Source organism: Mandrillus leucophaeus, unplaced genomic scaffold, assembly GCF_000951045.1.
Source record: "Mandrillus leucophaeus isolate KB7577 unplaced genomic scaffold, Mleu.le_1.0 Scaffold220, whole genome shotgun sequence".
NCBI lineage: Eukaryota > Metazoa > Chordata > Mammalia > Primates > Cercopithecidae > Mandrillus > Mandrillus leucophaeus.
In genome coordinates, this window is record NW_012102255.1 from 707,296 (window position 1) to 723,501 (window position 16,206).

At 39.7% G+C, this 16,206-nt stretch overlaps 1 protein-coding gene across 2 annotated transcripts in view; it reads right to left on the bottom strand.

Moving 5' to 3' along the window:
- AKT3 (v-akt murine thymoma viral oncogene homolog 3) overlaps nt 1-16,206 on the bottom strand; it is a 363,232-nt gene that overhangs the window by 9,897 nt on the left and 337,129 nt on the right. For both annotated transcript variants that reach the window (XM_011981159.1, XM_011981158.1), the window contains exon 13: nt 2,796-2,898. In XM_011981159.1, the coding sequence (XP_011836549.1) occupies nt 2,796-2,898 (103 nt within the window). The remainder of the gene's footprint in view (nt 1-2,795; nt 2,899-16,206) is intronic.

Sequence of the window (16,206 nt, forward strand, 5' to 3'; positions counted from 1 at the left end):
GCCCTCCACTACGCCAGCCCTCCACTACGCCAGCCCTCCACTACGCCAGCCCTCCACTACGCCAGCCCTCCACTACGCCAGCCCTCCACTACGCCGCTCCTGCAGCCAGGCGCTCGCCGGGTCGGGCCTATCGTCCCCCAAAATGGACTGGACCACAGCACACAATAATACTATGGACTAACCAATCTGGTGCTTGAGCAGAATTGAAAATAGGGTGATTCAAATTTGCAGAGCTCTCAGTGCCTCTCCTAAATTTCTCAGGCACACAGGAGGCCAAAAACAGGCCACCGAGAGAGGATCAGCCCTGCTCCCCGCTTCTGCAGAGGACAAAGTGACCGGCCATCGCCCAGAGCTGTACGGGGCAGAGGCAGGACATAAGACGGGTTCCCCAGGTCTGAGCCCTGGGCTTTTTCAGCCTCACTCTGGGTCCCAAATTGGGATTTCACTTTTAGCTTTCTGAAGTAAAATATCTACTCCTGATATGTTAGAGCCTTCCTATTTCTACGACTTCCAAAATAACGTATTTACTTGCTCTAAAGAGTATGCAAATGCCAAATGCTCTATTTAAGAATCGAAACTTTCTCAAAGAGGCTGAGACTGAGGACAGAGACCTGTCAGGACCTTCCCAATGTCTGCTTTGGATATTCAGAGGAGAGGCAAACCTGGGTGTCCTCCCAGCTCTGAAGTTCTTAGGCCCTCACCATATTCTGTTTATTTATGCACCTAACAAGTATTATTGAATATGCACACTGTGCCAGGCATCTAACCAGGAGCTTGGGCTAACAACGAATGAGACAAACTAGATCCTTCCTCTCCAACCCACTGCACATTAGTGGTAGAAAGAGACACTAAGCAAACAAACAGAAAAATACCAGCAAGTAAAGGTGCCAGTGTAGAGAATGAAGGGTGGGAGGGAGCGCTGTCAGACTGACGTTCTTCAGACTAGGAGGTCAAAGCAGGTTCTCTGATGGAATGACATGCAAGCTTAGAGCTGAAGGACAAGGAGGAGCCGTCCATGTAAGATCAGGGAAGAAGAGCATTGCAGGCATGGACACCATAAATACCGTACCCAGAGCCTGAGGCATGGTGACCTGTGGCGTGTTCAAGGTGTGGCTGGAACCCAGGGACAGTGGGGGAAGATGGAGCAGGAAGAGGTCAGAGAGGTGGACAGAGCCCAGATCAGTCAGTGCTGTGCAAACCAGTGTGAGCAAATTGGATTTAGAGTGCAATGGAATGGCACTGGAAGGTTTTAAGCAGAGGAATGGTGTGGTCTGATTACAGTTAGGATTATATCCAAATGAAAGGGCCTAGCAAAGGCTCTATGGCAGGAACTGCCCATGGGCGGATCCAAAAACTCACTGGTGTTACCCAGCATTTTGGACAATTCTAATGCCACAGTCCATGCTGGGGACAGAGGCCAAGGCCTATGCCCATTATTTCTACTCAGCCCTGAGCTACTTGCCCATGACTCCACAGGCTTTCCAACACTGTCTGTCAGTGACTCTTAGTGATTCTAAAATTCTAGCAATGGCACAGGACTGAGTGGAAACTCTGCCTCACCACAGGATAGACCATGAGTAGCTCACTTCAATGTACTGATATTTCACAACTTAGACTGGACATCGGTCAAGTTGGTAAGCCCTGCTCCCTGACTATGGCTGATCCAACTTCAGGACCTGGAGCACCTTAACTTTATGTGAATCTAAAGAAAGAAAAGCACACACACACAATTATATCTTCACTTTCAGGGTGTTCACAGTCCCCTTGTCGCCAGACCATGGTCCCCATATTAAGACCTCTTGGCCCACATGACCCCTTGTTTGCCTCTTGACAGGAGAATCTGTCACCTGTGACCATGTTGGGCACAGCATTAGCCTCCAACCTCCCCTCTCCCGGACACTGAGTCCACATCAGCACTATTGATGAATCTGCCTCCGAAAAAGGAATGAGAAGAGAAGACATATAGGAAAGGAATCGAAAAGAAAAGGAGAGAAAAACTATGATGTGAACCAAAAAATGTGTGACTTGAAGCATCCTTGCAGCCCTCCAAATATTGCCCCGAAACGCAATCGTATTCGCATTCCTAAGTTAGTGATGATACACACAGACCTCTGTCAGCATGAAAATGTTTATCAATTATGTCTGATCACCTTTTCCCTCATTACAGCTCCACTGATTTATGGAATTTCTCTAAGTGTGAGACATACTAATGTATATGAATTGACTTGAAGTGGTACATGAACACATAGTTTTCATAAATATGTAATTTATATGTATTCAAAAGAACCAGCAAACTAAATTATGTCCTCACAGATAATGCTATTTAAGAGAGAGCTAAGTAAAAAGGAGTGACTCTAAGTGAATTTTAAAACTATTAAGTACGTAGGAGGCCAGAATTGGCAAAATTCTGAAGGTGATGTGGGAATGAACGAAGTCTAGGAAAGAGGGGAGTCTCTATTTCACAGTCCTTTCAGTTGGTGTCAAAAGAATCTATTGGAGAACAGTAAGGAAGGGCTAGTCTGTAATTTCATCTACAATTTCTCTCTATATAATTTATCCTACCCAGAAAAGCATTTCTTGCAGTCCTTTGATATTACCTGTCTTTTGATATTTCCACTGGGAACTCAATGTTCTTAAATTCAATTCAATATTCAATATTCTTAAATAGAATGGAGTAAGTCACTGTGGAATATGATCTTGAAAATATCAGATGAGTTTTTAGAAGACTGTTTTCTTCAATTACATTAGAAGAAATTATATTAGAAATTTATCAATTGCCTTCTAAATTTACTTACATTTTTCAGGTGGTGTTATTGTAATAGTCTGAGCTGTAAATTCTTCATCAAAATATCTAGTATCTGTCTCAGATGTTACTTGAGGTTTAAAAGGAGGTACAAGCTGTAAAAAGAAAGAAAAAGAGTTTTATTAACTGATTTCAATTCAGGAAAATTCCTTTCTGGGAAAAATGCAGAGAGCATGTAGTTAAATGAACAGAACAAAAGTCTACAATGCTGAGTTGCTGTGTAAGGGGGACATGGTATTTGGCTTCCCAGTCAATAGTCTAAACAAACCGGTGGGTAATTGGTGGTTCTGTATAAAATCTAATGGATCACGAAAAACAACAAAGGAAAACCACAGAATAGGACGGGAGAGGGATATTGAAAAATCTGTCCCGGTTTTTTCCCCCAACAACAAACATACATGCAAAACCATATTGACAGGGAGCAGCGTGCCAGGACGTGGGCTCCTCTCCGGGCAGCCTCTTTCTAGTACTAGCTGAAGAAGGTATTAACAAAGATACAACTTAATAACACAGCTACCACCAGGGTACGGACGAGAGTGCTGCCTTTCCCTTTGTAAAGAACTACAACTTTGGACTTTGCTAAGAATTTGCTGATAGGAAGTGGGCATCGATGCCCGCCCTGCTCTGGAAAAGGGTTTCTTGGCAGCCCCTGCAGTTACACGCAAATTTTTGCCCACAGCTTTCATCAGATCCTCAAAGGGGACCACAGCCCAGAAGAGATTAAGAGTAGCTCCTCTGGGATCGACCGGGCAGGAATCATCTCATTCAAGTTGCACCTGTGGCAGGCATGGGGGTGGGGGATGCGGGGGGTGGAAGAAAGTCTTGGGGAACCGGAGGTCTCAGGAGCCGGAGCCCTGTGAACCTCTGCTGGTTGGGAGGGAGAAGAAACTAACATGAGGCTTCTGCGTCTCGGGGCTCTAGCCTCCAGGGATAGGTGGAACCCACAGGTTCCTTCTAGCACAGGATGCCCAGAGCCAGAGCATTAGGGTCAGAGTATGTGCTCTGCAGAGCATCATTCAGAACAGGGGATGCTGCTTTAGAATACGGTTCTCATGGGGATAGGAACATGGCAAACAGAATGACAGAAATCAGCATGTTTTATACAAATTTTACAGAAACAAATACACAATTGGCTTGAGATCAGTGCATTTTCCCACTCTTTCTGTCACCAAATTTATGTTAAATAATAAGGCGAAATCTTTAAACTATTCTCTAGACAGAACTATATTTTTAAGAATCGTGGGATGAGCAGAATTAAAAGCAGGTTTTCAAAATAAAGGACCGCATTTCAGTTTATGGTGCATGCTACAAAGCATTCTTAATCTCTTCTTTTTAAAATTCTTTGTTTGCCCCCAGCACACAGCTATTCTAAGGTCTTCAAGACTGTCAAGCTTTGAGGATGAACCAACTCTACATTCCACTGATCAGCTGGTAATGGCTACTAATCCCTGACCTGAAACAAACTCCTCTGCTAGTGGTAAGCAGAGCCTGCCATGGTGCCAGACCAAGTTTCTTTCTAGCTGCTCTGCTGGCTCCCTGGACATGAGCAAGCAGGTCACTCCACTGCTAGAAACCCTCCCTCTGACTCTCGGGCTAAGTGCACTGTCTTCACCAGCATCACATATCACATGCACATGCACGGGGAACACCAGAGGCGACAGAGGCTGGAACGATTTTTTTTTTTTTTTTTTTAAGAAAACCCAGGGGTAATTGCCCCTATCTGACAGGAAACTGGAAGACTGGAATTCTGGTTGGGTTTTTCTGATTTACTATTCTACAGATGTTCACAAAATAGGTCTTTATCCTTCCAATCAAAAGTTAACCACAAGAAATTCCTGTGGCTGGAATCGGCTTCTCTTGGGCACTAGGAGTAGGTTTTGCTTACCTCTGCTCCCCCCTTTTCATCTGGTTCTTTGTGATGTCAGAAATTTAAATTTGCCTTCAAGTTAGGGGAAACTTGTCCTTTTAGATGAGAGAATGATCATCTGTAACTTTAACAAACTGAAACCTATCTTAACAGTTTTCAAAAGATTACAGGAGAGCTTAAAATAGTCTCTGTTTCAAATGCCACATGTACTGAGGACTTTCCTGACCACCTTCTTATATTAAACAGCTATCCTCCCCCTCACTTTCTATCTTCACATTGCTTTTTCTTCGAGACTTTGCAACATCTGATACACAGGCACGTATACCACATATGATATACGTAGATTTGTTTGTTACTGTCAATGTCATCATCAATAAAATGTAAGTTCCACGAGGGCAAGGACTTTAAAAAAAGTTTATTGATGAGTAATTAACATACACTAAACAGCCCACGTTAAGAATATACAACTTGGGCTGGGTGTGGCAGTGTGTGCCTGTAGTCCCAGCTATTTGGGAGGCTGAGGTGGAAGGATCACTTCAGCCCAGGAGGCAGAGGTTGCAGTGAGCCAAGATTATGCCATTGCACTTCAACCTAGCCTGGGCAAAAGAGTAAAACCCTCTCAAAAAAAAAAAAAAAAAGAAAAAAGAAAAACAGGCAGCTGATATGTTTTGACATATGTATATACCCATGAAACTGTCACCAAAATCAACATGGTGAAAACATCTACCACTTTAAACGTCTTCTTGTGCCCATGTGTGCTTCCATCCTCCCATCCCCTGCAGGCCATGACTGGCATACTTTCTGCCATAACTGACTTGCTTGCATGTTTAAGAATTTTATGCAAATGAATCATATAGTATGTACCCTTTGTCTGTCTCGTTCATTTAGCATGATTACTTTGATATTCACCCATGTCACCGCAGGTATCAATAGTTTGCCCACTTTGCTGGGTCATATTTCAGTACACAGATGTATCACAATTGACCCACTCATCTGTCAATGAACATCGGGGCTGTTTCCAGTTTGGGGCACTTACAAACAAAACTGCTATTAACTTTTACGTCCAAGTCTTTGTGTAGACATGATTTAATTTAGGACAAATACTAAGGAGTGGAATGGCTGGGCCATACGGTAGGTATACATTTGACTTTTCCAGAAACTGTCCAATTGTTTTCCTTTATGTTAAAAAACAATTCTAATTCCTAATTCACTCAGAGCGCTTCATTTTTTGTTTAAATAAATTTTTAAAAGGATGAATTTTTCTTGATTTTTTTTTTGCATCATTTGATATAATCATTTCCTTCCTATTCTGTTAATAGGTGAACTATAGTGATTGGTTTTGAATGTTAAATCAATCTTATATTCCTAGAATAGACCACACTGGTAGTGGTTCTTTGTATCTATTGTTAGATTTAATTTGCTAAAATTAAATTAAACATTTCAGCATATATGTTCATTAAGAATATTGGTCTATAGCATTCTTTTAAAAATCTCTTTGCAGGCCAGGCGTGGTGGCTCAGGCCTGTAATCCCAGCACTTAGGCCGAGGCAGGCAGATCACGAGGTCAGGAGATCAAGACCATCCTGGCTAACACGGTGAAATCTCCGTCTCTACTAAAAATACAAAAAATTAGCCGGGCAGGTATGGTGGCGGGCGCCTGTAGTCCCAGCTACTCAGGAAAATGGCGTGAACCCGGGAGGCGGAGCTTGCCATGAGCTGAGATGGTGCCACTGCACTCCAGTCTGGGCGACAGAGTCTGAGACAGTCTGAGACAGACTCTGTCTCAAAAAAAAAAAAGAAAAATCTCTTTGCATACTGATGTCAAGTTAGTACCTGCCTCACAGAATGAACTGAGAAATATTCTATCATCTTCAATTTTCTGGAATAATTTGTATAGAATTGATAATATTCCTTTTGTTTGGTAGACTTCATTGGTGAAAATATGTAGGTGGGTCTGGTGTCTTTGTCAGAAGGATCTTAACCACAATTATAATTTCTTTAGTAGGTACAAGGCTATCCATGACATCTATTTCTTCTTGGTAATTTGTATCTTTCAAGATATGTGTCCATTTTAGCCAAAGAGTTGAATTTATTGGCATAAAGTTATACATAATGTTTCTATATTATCCACTTAATACCACTATAATCTGTAGCAGTGTCAACGTTTATTATTTGTCTTCTCACTTTTCTATTCAGTCAGGTGAGAAATACATCCATTTTAATGATCTTCTCAAAAGCCCAGTTTTTCTTTCATCAATTTTCTCTATGATTTTTTGTTTCTGTTTCATCGATTGCTATCCCAATCTTTATTTCCTTTGTTCTGTTTACACTGCATTTAATTTGTTCTTGTTTTTATAATTCCTTTTTTGTCTTTCTTAGAGACAAAATCTGACTCTGTCACCCAGGCTGGAGTATACTGGTGTGATCATAGTTCACTGAAGCTTCAAATTCCTGGCCTCAAGCAATCCTCCTGCCTCAGCCTCCTGAGTAGCTATGACCACAGGTGCGCACCAGTATGCCCAGCTAATATTTTATTATTCAGAGATGGGATCTCACTATGTTGTCCAGACTAGTCTAGAACTCCTCTACCTTGGCCTTCAAAAGTACTGAGTATAGTTGTGAGCTACTGTGCCCAGTCCTAGTTTCTTAACATAGACACTAAGGTCATTAATCTTACACTTTTCTTCTTTTCTAATATTTAAAAATATCTTTTAGTACTATAAATTTTATTTACTACTATAAAGTATTGCTTTAGCTGTATATCACAGCTAAACATGTTGTGTTTTCATTTTCAGTCCATTCAAAATACTTTCTAATTTCCCTTTGATTTCTTCTTTGATCCATGGATTATTTAGTATTTAGTTTCCAAGAACTTGGGGATTTTCCATATATCTTTCTGTGTCTTTTTAATTTCATTTCCTTCAAAGAGAATATGTTTTACAGTAGCTAAATCCTTTAAAATTCATGGAGTTGTTTTGCTCAACATATGGTAGACTGTGGTAAATGATCTGTGACCTTGAGAAAAATAAGTGTTCTTATGTTATTGGGTAGCATGTTTCATAAATGTCAATTAGATCAAGCTGATTGATAGTATTGCCCAAGCTGTCTATAATCTTACCAATTTCTCTCCAATTGCTGTATCAATTATTTGAAGATGGGTATTGAAACGTCTAATAGTAATTGTAAATTTTTCTATTTTTCCTTATAGTTATATTAGTTTTTGCTCCATATATTTTGAAGTTTTGTTATTAGATGCATAACTAAGATGGTTAATACTTCTTGATGAAATGACTCCCTTAATTATTATGAAATAATCCTCCTTTTCTCCAGCAATATTACTTGCTCTGAAATCTACTTCGTATGATTTAATATAGCACTCTAGTTTTCTTTTGATTAGGGTGAGCATAGTATATAATTTTCTGTTCTATTACTTCTAATCTACTTATATCTCACATTTAAAATTGATTTCTTATAAGCAGCATATAGGTAGTTCTTGCTTTTTACCAAGTCTAATCTCTGTCTTTCAATTGTGGTGTTTAGAACATTTACATTTAATGTGATTATTGATATAATTAAGATTAAATTTACCATCTTGCTATTTGTTTCCCACTTGTCTCATCTGGAACTTTGTGTTGCACTAATGTGGTATTCCCAACCCTTAAAACAGTCTTTGCCACATAGTAGCATTCAACAATATTTGCAGAATAAATGAATCAATCATTAAATCTTAGAGTGGAGTAAGATGTCAGTGAGCACGTAGCATATCTTTTTAGAGATTAGGAAATTAAAGCTGACACTGGTTAAATGGCTTGCCAAAAATTATACAAATAAGAAGTGGAGTGGCAAAAACCTAGGTCTCTTGATCTCAAGGTCTTTCTACTGTAGCATTTACAATGTGAAGGCTTTGAATGAAAACTACTTTTGCTTTTGATTGTTTCTCTACAAATTAATCAAGATATTCATTCTGGGAAGCATTATTCTCCCTTCCACTCCCCCTGTCCCTGAAGGTGAAGACAACTCAGTGTAATATAAACATTTGTAGAGGAAGCAAAGACCCTACATTATGTATATGGGGAACGTTGTGGGGTAGGGCTTGTAAAAGACTGCCTCAGTACGGTTGGGCATGGTGGCTCACGCCTGTAATCCCAGCACTTTGGGAGTCTGAGGCAGGCAGATCAGGAGTTTGAGACCAGACTGGCCAACATGGTGAAACCCCATCTCTATTAAAAATATAAAGATTAGTTGGGTGTAGTGGCACATGCCTGTAGTCCCAGCTACTTGGGAGGCTGAGGCAGGAGAATCGCTGGAACCTGGGAGGCAGAGGTTGCAGTGAGCTGAGATTGTGCCATTGCACCCCAGCCTGGGTGACAGAGCAAGACTCCAACAAAAAAAAAGAAAAAAAAAAAAAATTGCCACAGTACTTGAACAGAAGCAGTCCCGTAAAAATCATCAGGATGCCCCAACTTTAGATTTCATTACAAATTTCTAGAATATATAATATTCCTGAGTAGTCTTCATAAAGTTTATGGAAAATGTGTATTATGAAAAAACCATGCACAGATTTCAAAAAATTTCTGCACCAAAATTAACTCACACTAACTTGTTGTAACATGTCTGTACAGGATCAAGTTTGAGGCACTAAGAAGGATAAGACGTCAGTTTGGAAAGAGCCCCTGTAAGAGCAACATGAATTCTAAAATCAAAGCAAGAACAAACATTAAATTCGTGGTGAACCTTGGGTGGAAGAATGATTAAATCACTGATGCTTTATGAAAAGTTATGGGAAGTATGTCCCAAATAAATCAGCAGTCTAAAAATGGGTAACTTATTTTAAAAAGGGACAAGACAATGTGGAAGATGAAGCCCGCAGCGACAGACCATCCACATCAATTTGCAAGGGAAAAATTAATCTTGTTTGTGCCCTAATTCAAGACGACCAGTGATTAACAGCAGAAACAATAGCCAATACCATAGACATCTCATCTGGTTCCGCTTACAGAATTCTGACTGAAAAATTTAAGTTGAGCAAACTTTCCACTCGATGGGGGCCAAAACCGTTGCATCCAGATCGGCCGTAGACAAGAGCAGAACTTTCAATGGAAATTTTAAACAAGTGAAATAAAGATCCTGAAGCATGTCTTTGAAGAATTGTAACGGGAGTTGAAACATGGTTCTATCAGTATAATCCTCAAGATAAAGCAATGGGTATGAAGAAGTGGCAATGGTCCAGTCAAAGCAATATTGGACAGGTCAAGGGCAAAGGTCATGGCAATAGTCTTTTGGGTGCTCAAGGCATTTTGCTTATTGACTTTCTGGAGGGCCAGAGAATGATAACACCTGGAGAAAGTTAGCCAAAGCTTTAGCAGAAAAACTTCCCGGAAAGCTTCACCAGAGAGTCCTCCTCCACCAGCATAATGCTCCTGCTTAATTCCTCTCATTAAACAGGGGTACTTTCGTGAGCTTTCATGGGAAACCATTAGGCATCCACCTTACAGTCCTGATTTGGCTCCTTCTGACTTATTTTTCCCCTAAACTTAAAAAAGCTTTTAAAGAGAACTAGTTTTTCTTCACTTAAAGACTGCACTGACATATAGGTAAATTACCAGGACGTTCAGCTCTTTAGGGATGAACTAACTAGCTGGTATCATGGCTTACAAAAGTATCTTGAACTTGATGGAGCTTATGTTGAGAAATAAAGTTTATATTTTCTGTTTTTATCTTTTAATACCATTTTCCATGAACTTTTTGAAGTCCCCTCATATTTACTTTAAATAATAGCTGAACGAATTTCAAATATTATATTATTATAGGTTGAAATGTGTCCCTCCAAAATTAGTATGTTTAAGCCCTAACCCCAAGTACCTCAAAATGTGACTCTATCTGGAGATAAGGCCTTTAAAAAAGTAACTGCATTAAAGTGAGATATAAGGGTGTGTCTTAATCTGTTATCTTTACAAGAAGAGGAAATTTGAACACACAAGTAGACACACTAAGGAAAAACCACATGAAGACACAGGGAGAAGACGGCCTTCTGCAAGCCAAGGAAAGACACCTCAGAAGAAACTAACCCTGCCTGTACCTTGATCTTGGACTTTAGCCAGAAATGTGAGAAAACGAATTCCTGTTGTTTAAACCACCCAGTCTGTGGTATTTTGTTATAGCAGCCCTAGCACATTAATACATTAATTTCCTATTTCAGCTTTAAACCAGAATCTTCATCTCTTCTTTTTCTCTAACCACATCTCTCAAAACATTTCTGTATCAACAGAATGTAAATTCCCATTTAGAAAGGATAGTCATAAATATTTCTGTAAATCTCAGCTACTTTTATGGATCAACTCAATGAATAGCTATAGTGTCATTAACTGCAAACAACGTATTTTTCTGACAAATGCACTAAACTTGAAACAAATCTTTATTTGAAAAACAATTTGCTTTCAGAAAATGTACTATCCAGTGATCTTAAACAAGACAATAAAGTTTCTGGGTTCAAGACATCAATTTCATTTCACTGGAAATATGCAACTTGAAGTCCATATGGTGACAGCAAAGTTGAAGCACCCTAGATCCTTTCCACACGGATCTTTTATCAAATTTTAAATGTTATGAAATCACTCTACCATTTACTATCTTCCTCAAAGTGTCAATGAAAGAACAGAGAGAATTTTCTGAAGGTTGTTAGAGTAAGTCACATTTGGTATTTCTGGTATGGCTGGAATGACCACACGAGGGTATACATGAACACCAAGGTCTCTGAAGCTAAGAGACTCCACAGACCTTTCTTAGCAACAGGTCGCGTGCTACTATCAGATCTCTATATTCTTTCCTCTATTGTTCCTTCCAGGTGCTTAAGAAACAGAGTGGAGAACTTGAAACTTTCTGGGGCAGCTGATGTAGACAGTGATTATGGTATCTTAATTGCCTTAACAACTGTGGTTATTTCCACCACTTTGTGTTGGCTTATAGGGTTCAAAATAAGCGAAAATAGATGTTTGCTGTAAAGAATTGCCAACACTATTGCATGTTTAGATCTCCCAGAGATAGTAATCTGGTGCTGTAATTTTCACTTCTCTGAAACAACATGAGAAAGTAGTCAATCACAGGTGGAGATTCTGGTTTATTTAATTTCTATTAAATACTGGCTTCACGCTTTGTGTATATGTAGGTGTGCACATAGTGGAAAAGCAGGAGTATAAAAGAGGATTTATTTCTAACAAAACTAATGGATATATGGCATACATTATTTAGCTACATTGTATGCTAAGCTGTGCCATACCAGTGAATTCTTCTTGACATAAAACTAGACACGATAATTATATTTCATTTTTACAAAACTACACAGTAATAATTGAAGCTCAAGCTGTTAATCTTGTGCCTATATAAAATGTACCAAGGGGCCCAAGGTATATAACAAATTAATATACCACTATTGTATCATAATAGACCTGCCAAAATGAGTACTTTAGCTATAAAAGACATTAAATGTTTAATTAATACACCTGCTTTCCTTGCTGGAATTCTGAAGCGTTTGTTAACACATGATATGGATGATTTGCATTACTTTAAAAAGTAATCCCCAGAAATTGGAACTTGTATTTTCTTTTCGGTGATACATTTTTCTCATTCAAAAATAACTTCATAAGCACTCATCCTACTGATTGTAGGTCTATGCACAGGTGATGTTATTCACAAATATCTATAGCTATGATACATTATTTGAAGATCTGTTATACCTGGAGAGGATTCACCTATAAATTACAATAAAAGAGCTCTCATTAGTGAAACACTGGGAGCCTTTTTAAAAGGCATGAGAGGGGAACAAAAATACCTTGCATTAGTAGTGTTTCTGGACAAGTTGCATCTATTCTAACTATCGGAACTTCACTAAGAGCCTAGTGAAACAATCTACTTTCTCCCTTCTTCAGCTGCTTTTATAGGCACTGTCCAACATCAGCAGTGTGGCAGCCATTAATCACTATTTCTCATGAGAAATATTCAAGAACATGAGCAAAAGTTGAATAAGTATGTAAACTGGGGAGAAATGACATAAAGGCAATTTCCAACTTACAAGCTAATTTTGTTATAAAAGCCTATATAGGGAAGGCTGGGCACAGTGGCTCACATCTATAATTCCAACAATTTGGGAGGCCAAGATGGGCAGATCACTTGAGGCCAGGAGTTCAAGACTAGCCTGAGTAACACAGAGAGACTCCATCTCTACAAAAAAAATTTTAAAATTACCCAGGTATGGTAGCACATGCCTGTGATCCCAGCTACTTGGGAGGCTGAGGTGGAAGGCTGAGGGTGAAGTGAGCTGTGATTGCACCACTGCACTCCCCTGGGTGACAGAGAGACACCCTGGCTCAAAAATCAAAAAAAGAAAAGAAAAAAAGAAAAATGCAGCCTACATATAAACTGGAAAAAACTTGGGACCTGTTTCAATAGATACACACACATACACACAAACACTCTATAATGTAGGTAGGTAACTACGCAGTAACATTAAGGTCTATTAAACCAGAAATATATAAAAATATAATACTAAAGCTTCTAACAAGTATCTATTATTTTTATAGATAAATTCGTATTATATTTCTGTAAAGATGATGTAACCAAGACCCCTCCCCCACTCTGTCCAGGTTCTAGCACTGACAGCCCCAGCCACTCTCTTAACACCACATCAGATGAATGCTGGAGAGACCCAGTGGCAGGGAGCGTTTGGGTTGGGGGATGAATTTGTGGTGAGAAGGAAAGACAGGGGCTTTAAAAGCTGGGGAGGAAGAGGTAGAAGTTCAATTTGAGGCACGGGGCAGGCAGCAATTTCTGTGTTCGGCAAGGAAGCTACTGGGGAAAAGAACCCATATTTATCCGGAGCTACTATGCCCAGAAGCTCTGGCTCCAAAAAGGGGTAAAAGAATAGCAAGGGGGGCAGATGAGGTTCTACACACACACACACACACACACACACCACACACACCCCACACACACACACACACACACAACCACACACACCACACACACACACACACACCACACACACACACACACACACACACACACACACACACACCCCTTTCAGAACCCCAATTGGATATCCAAGGCTTCCCTTGCAGGTGTGTACTGGGCAGCTAAACATCAGAACAGGAACAGGTAAAGAAATCACAAGGAGTACTTCCTGTTAGCCTGGTAAACTCTCAAACAGGACTTTAAATGATCTGAAATACTCTATTCCCTAAAAAGAAAAAATAAGTATGTTTTTTGAGCATCTCTTCAATGTGTCTTTAAATAAATGACAAAATAGTCACACTGAAAATAATCTTACAGATCTAGTCCAATCCCCTCATTTTAAGATGAAAACACTGAGGCCCTAAATATTCATACTAAAGTCATCCTAAAGCATCACAATATCAACTACCGCCCAATTAATTTTAACCCAATCCTAACTGCAGCCTCTGTAACAGGTCCTTTACTCTTAAAATCTGGGTCAGGCAACCTCTGAAATACTTCTATCACCTCTGAAACACAACCCACATCACATGAAAATGTAAATCGCCTGCTTATTTATGTCTCTTCTACTAAACTGTAAGCAACTTGAAGACAGGGACTTTATCTTAGCTATCTTTGCAACGCTAGCTGTTGGCATAATACTTACCACAAACTACAGTTTGTGGTCGCTTAATGACAGGGATCTCTTCTGAGAAATGCATGTTAGGTGACTGTGTCATTGTCAAACATCATGGAATGTACTCATATACAAGCCTTGATGGTGTAACCTACAACACACCTAGGCCATATGGGATGGCCTTCTGCCCCTAGGCTACAGCCCTGTACATGCTACAGTGCTGAATACGGTAGGCAACTGTAACACAATGGTAAGCATTTGTGTATCTAAATGTAGAAAAAGTACGGTAAAAATATGCTATTATAATCTTATGGAACCACTCTGGTATATGCGGTGTGTTGACTGAAGCATCGTCATGTTGTGCATGACTTAATAGATAAGCACTAAATATTTAGTGAGTAAACACAATAAAATCTTCACAGGAGGTTCTTCGGTGTTTCGGCCATTGATGCCTACTCACCAGGCGTCAACCTCTGCTGACTCCTGAACCATGCATGCACAGGGCAGCCTCCAAGCTCCCTAGTGAAGTCTAAAAGGCATTGTCAAAAGGTAAGGAAATTACACGTTCTCTAAAAAGAGGTCTGAATTTGTGACTGAGAATTGGGACAAAAGAGAAGGGGAACAGCCACGAATTATGTTTTGGCTGCACTGAACTAACCATAACATTCACTGGTAATTCACACTGTTTAAATAAGCTCTCTCACACAAGCTCTTTAGAATGTTGCACAAATGTGAATCTGTGAGATATTTCCCTGCATGAATACAAAACATTGCTGTGTCACATGAAGAAAAGGTGTACATCTGGCATGCAATAATGCATAATTAAGAACAAATACTCAGTTTCACTTTCAATCATGGTCAAGCAGCTCCGACTGGATTAACCCTCCTGCATGTAACTGTAACCGCAGGAAAAAAACATGAAAACAATCTAAGGGTTCTGGGAAGCAACTGAAAACAGGCAGGTATTAAAGGGGAGGTGGGCATTAGGAATAAGGAACGGTACCAAATGAATTTCTCATTTCTATGGCTTTTGGCCTGAAGGTGGACCCCAGCTTATGCCATTTAGGGTAAAAATCTTAAATCAGACACCCACAGTTCTACTGCCATGAACGATCAGAGGACAGAGCTTGAACAAGTACAGCAGCTTTAAAGTGAGGGAGATGAAATTCCAGAAAAGAGGCAGCCAAAGAGAAAAAGCCCTAAACCCTCAGTATAAAGTCTGCCCAAATCTCTGCTGACTCCTAAACCACACATGCACAGGGCAGGCTCCAAGCTCCCTCGTGAAGTCTAAATAAACAAACCTGAAATCTTAACCCACTGGAAAAAAGAAAGCATTTGCAGTTTGAGTTCATCCATGATACTGGCCTAGGAAAATACAAAATTCAGTATCTTTGCCGCAACCTAACCGAATTCAGAGGCACAACATACCAGTCACAATGCTCAGGATCCATTCCAAAATGACTCAGCATTTAAAAAAAAAAAAAGGAAACAGAACCCATACACTAGAAAAAGATGTCAAAGGAAACTGATGCTGTGATGATCTTATGTTGAAATTAGTAGACAAAGATTTTAAAGCGACTTTATAATTATCTTCAGTGACGTAAAGTAAAATATGTTTATGAGTAAAAAGGTTGAAAATCTCAGCAGAGACACAGAAACTATTAGGAAAAGGACCAAGTGGAAAAACCTAAAATAATAAAAAAAAAAAATCTGAAATAAGAAATTCTCCCTATGGGCTTAGAGCACACTGGAGATTATGTAAGAGTCAGTACACTTGATATACCAGCAGAGATTATTATCCAATTTGAATAGCACAGGAAAATAATATGAAAAAACAAACAGAACTTTATACATTTTGGACAACTTCCAAAAGTGAGAAGAAAGAAAGAGAGAGAGAGAAGGAAGGGGAGAGGG